Raw genomic sequence first — 3578 nt, 5'->3', positions numbered from 1 at the left:
CTGTTGAAAGAAACATTAACATATATGACGAGGATAAGAGACAAAGAGGAAGACTGCGGATAGAAAGAAGGATAGGGTAAAGGAATTATTAAAAGAAATTGAAGTAGACTGGGAGCAGGCATATGATAGAGAGAGATGGAAGGAAATAGTTTTGGTGGCCAGAGACTAAATAGTTAAAAAAATGCTAAAATGATAAAATATTTCATTTGTATTATTAAAAATATTCAAGTACAAAACAGCAATCATTCATATATGAATAATCAAAACTTTGTAAGTTACATACAGTTCTCTTAAATATTACATATTTTAATGTTTCAGAAAACATACATAAAAATAACTGATAAATGTTTTTTTTAATCGAATTTAAGTTGAATAACTGTATGATAAGTGATTAAGTTGATAACGCAGAATGTATCATTATCTACTTTTGTCAGATTACGCATGTATTAAAATAAAATATAAATATACAATAGTTGATAAATTATAGAGAACGTGACTTTTTTTAATTAATGTTATATTAAACTTCTAAATCAAAGTTGTTGTTTATTGACTCTTCTAAACCATTTAAAGTAATACTTAAAGACTTTTTGTTACTGCTTCAGTAATTTATCACTATTTATTCTACATTTTTATTGAACAAGAGGAACGCCGGCACTATTTCTAAGTTCAATTCCACATTCGTTAGAACCTCTTTTGATTTTAAATAAACCTTTGTCACCCCATGATGTGTTCCATGAATTCACCAACAACCAGTATTTAACTCCTCCTTCAACTCCCCATCCAATCAATTTCACAGCATGATATCCTAACATTGGACTAGATGAAGAAAGACTATATACTCCTTAAAGATAAAAATATTTATTAGATTTAATATTCCTTAAATAACTATTCAAATGTAATTTTAATTTTTTTACCTGATTTATAATTAAAGAAATCTTCAAAAACCTCTAATGTAGCTTCAATGGGTCCATAAACCATTATGTCCTTTTGAATAATTACAGGATCATATAGATAATAGAAATCTTTAGCTATTTATAAAAAGTTTATTTAAATTATCTTGAAGTAATTAATATTATAAAATGCATACTATAAACGTGATCTTTTTCGTAATCAATGGTGCTGTTACCATAACATTGTTTGATGCATTTGTGGTTCTGTTCGAAGGGCCTTTCATCACAAGGATTGTAACCTTTTTCGTCTACTTCACATGGTGCTACTTTATATGGTTGGCATCCCTGTAAAAAAATAAAAATTCCTTTCGATTTTNTGTAAAAAAATCAAAATTCCTTTCAATATATTGAGAGGATAAAAATAAGTAATTTTCTGAAATTAGTTTCACCTTACCTCTTTAGTATCATAATCACCACCAGTGACAACTCCATGAGTACTAAAGTATTCCCAAGCCCTAATAGGATATCCACCGTCACAACCGTTACCACATTCTGCACAACAGAAACCTAATTCTTCAGCCGATAACAAATGATTAAATTTTCCTTCAGTAGCGATACACATACGATCAGCAAATGCGCTTGTAGTACTCACAGCCTAAATATATTTTTACATTTTAATTGGATCCAATGAATGAAATAAGTTCTAGAATTGATAAGTTTTGTATTGAAAATCAACAGTATGATCTTTTTGATTGAGTAGTTCAAATGATAGTTACCCAACAAGTACCGCACTGTCCCTGATCAGGAATATGACCGATGGTTTCACAATGTTTCCACTGTTCCCTGGCATCAAACGATTCTGGAATATTTGTAATATTTGCATAGGCAGGATCATCTGTTTTAAAAGGAGCAGTATCTAGATAATTTTTTTCTCTCCTTTTAGAACCTAACAATTTTTTTAGATGAAGAATTGATGTATCAGCAGGGAAATTTTTACCAGCCTAATAAATAAAAATAAGTTCAATTATATAAAGAAATACAAAACTTACACTATTATTAAATACGGATTATATTGTTAAGATATAAAAAAATATATATTATACAAACTAATTTGTTTATGAATCACTCGATTACTTCTCAAATAAATAAAATATTAGAAAAATAATTTCTTTTTCTTTTATTTACATATAATTTATATTCATAAGTTGATAATTACTTCTATGAATAATTCTCTAAACATATAGGGGTTTCAATTTTATTTTTTTAAATGGTAAGATACATATTTAACTAGCACATAAAATAGAAAATAATCTAATTTAAAAAATTACTAATGGATAACAAAATTTGGACCAGTACTTCAGAAGTTCTTCACAAATTTAAGTAACAACTGTAGGTGACGAGTTTGAGCTGTTCTTTTTATCATTAGTCATTTTCCAGCATAATATTCTAAGGTACAAAAATAAGAATAACTTCCAAAGTACATGTCCAAGAGTTGTTATTGACCAGTCATTTTCTTAATTAAATTATTTTATAAGCTAGTTAATTATGTATGTTAAAAAAAATAATGTTGACGACCCTTTTAGTTTTTAGGGATGATTTAAAAAAGTAATTATTAGCTGATAGATAAAAAAATATATATAAATACAAGAAAAATTATTTTTCCATACTGAATTTATATTGTGTGTTATTGAGTAATTTGTAATAAACTGATCTCATTCTATATTTTTAGAACCTAACATTTTTTTTAAGCGTAGAAGTGATGTATCTNGAACCTAACATTTTTTTTAAGCGTAGAGGTGATGTATCAGGAGGGAAATTCCTACCAGCCTAATAAATAAATATGAATTAAATTATACTATTAAATAATATAAATTTGCTTAAAATTATAATTAACATATTGAGAGTAGACTTTTGAGTCCAAGTAAAAAAAAACCTACACCAGCCCTTATTGTTCAGACAGCTTAACAATAAATTAATTTTATACTCATAGAGCCTCATAAATTTAGAATTAAACATAATAACAAGTTAGGTATTACTTCAGGGCGGCCCACCGCTTACCTTAGCCTACAAGCTAGGAAAAAAATAGTAATAGAATATTAGATAGAATAATTATTAATCTATTAAGTTAAAGTTTACTCAATAACTTTTCAATTAATATTTTTTTGTTATTATTTTTTCTTTGCTACTCTAAGAAATTAAATTACAATAAACTTACAGGAAATTTATATTTTATAACTTAAATTGCATACTACAAACTAAAAATTAAATAATAATTATAATAAAGTTGAAATTATGTATGTATGATTTTATAAAAAGATAGAATATTAGATAAATTAAATTAATTTTCTAAAATAAATAAATAAAATAAAATCTTAAAATTTACTCAATAATTAAGAAATTAAATTTATTCTTTCGTCATTATTTGTTTTTTATTACTCTAGCAAATTAAATTACAATAAATTTATTGAGAATACATATCTTAACTTAAATTTTATACCACACACTAAAAATTAAATAATAATTATAATATATTTGAAATTTTGTGTTGAATTATCCCACAATAAAAAACATTTTATTGATTTTTTTATTTTAATTTTTTCAAAAAATTAAAGCTTACCTTCCATGTTGATATTTTCTCGTTAAGTTTTTCGATATAGTTGTCGGACAAGAAATGAACTTGTTCAGATT

At 25.6% G+C, this 3578-nt stretch overlaps 1 protein-coding gene across 1 annotated transcript in view; it reads right to left on the bottom strand.

The window, feature by feature from the left end:
• Positions 1-344: 344 nt before the first annotated feature.
• LOC126909067 (cathepsin B-like) overlaps positions 345-3578 on the bottom strand; it is a 4267-nt gene continuing 1033 nt past the window's right edge. Inside the window, exons 2-6 of the mRNA XM_050691437.1 lie at positions 1667-1891; positions 1345-1545; positions 1088-1235; positions 915-1028; positions 345-841 (exon numbers count right to left, since the gene is read on the bottom strand). Coding sequence (XP_050547394.1) covers positions 630-841; positions 915-1028; positions 1088-1235; positions 1345-1545; positions 1667-1891 — 900 coding nt within the window. The 3' untranslated portion in view covers positions 345-629. The remainder of the gene's footprint in view (positions 842-914; positions 1029-1087; positions 1236-1344; positions 1546-1666; positions 1892-3578) is intronic.

The sequence above is a fragment of the Daktulosphaira vitifoliae genome, unplaced genomic scaffold (genome assembly GCF_025091365.1).
Source record: "Daktulosphaira vitifoliae isolate Bord-2020 unplaced genomic scaffold, ASM2509136v1 Scaffold_102, whole genome shotgun sequence".
NCBI classification, from domain to species: domain Eukaryota; kingdom Metazoa; phylum Arthropoda; class Insecta; order Hemiptera; family Phylloxeridae; genus Daktulosphaira; species Daktulosphaira vitifoliae.
This window is presented reverse-complemented; position numbering and strand designations above follow the sequence as displayed.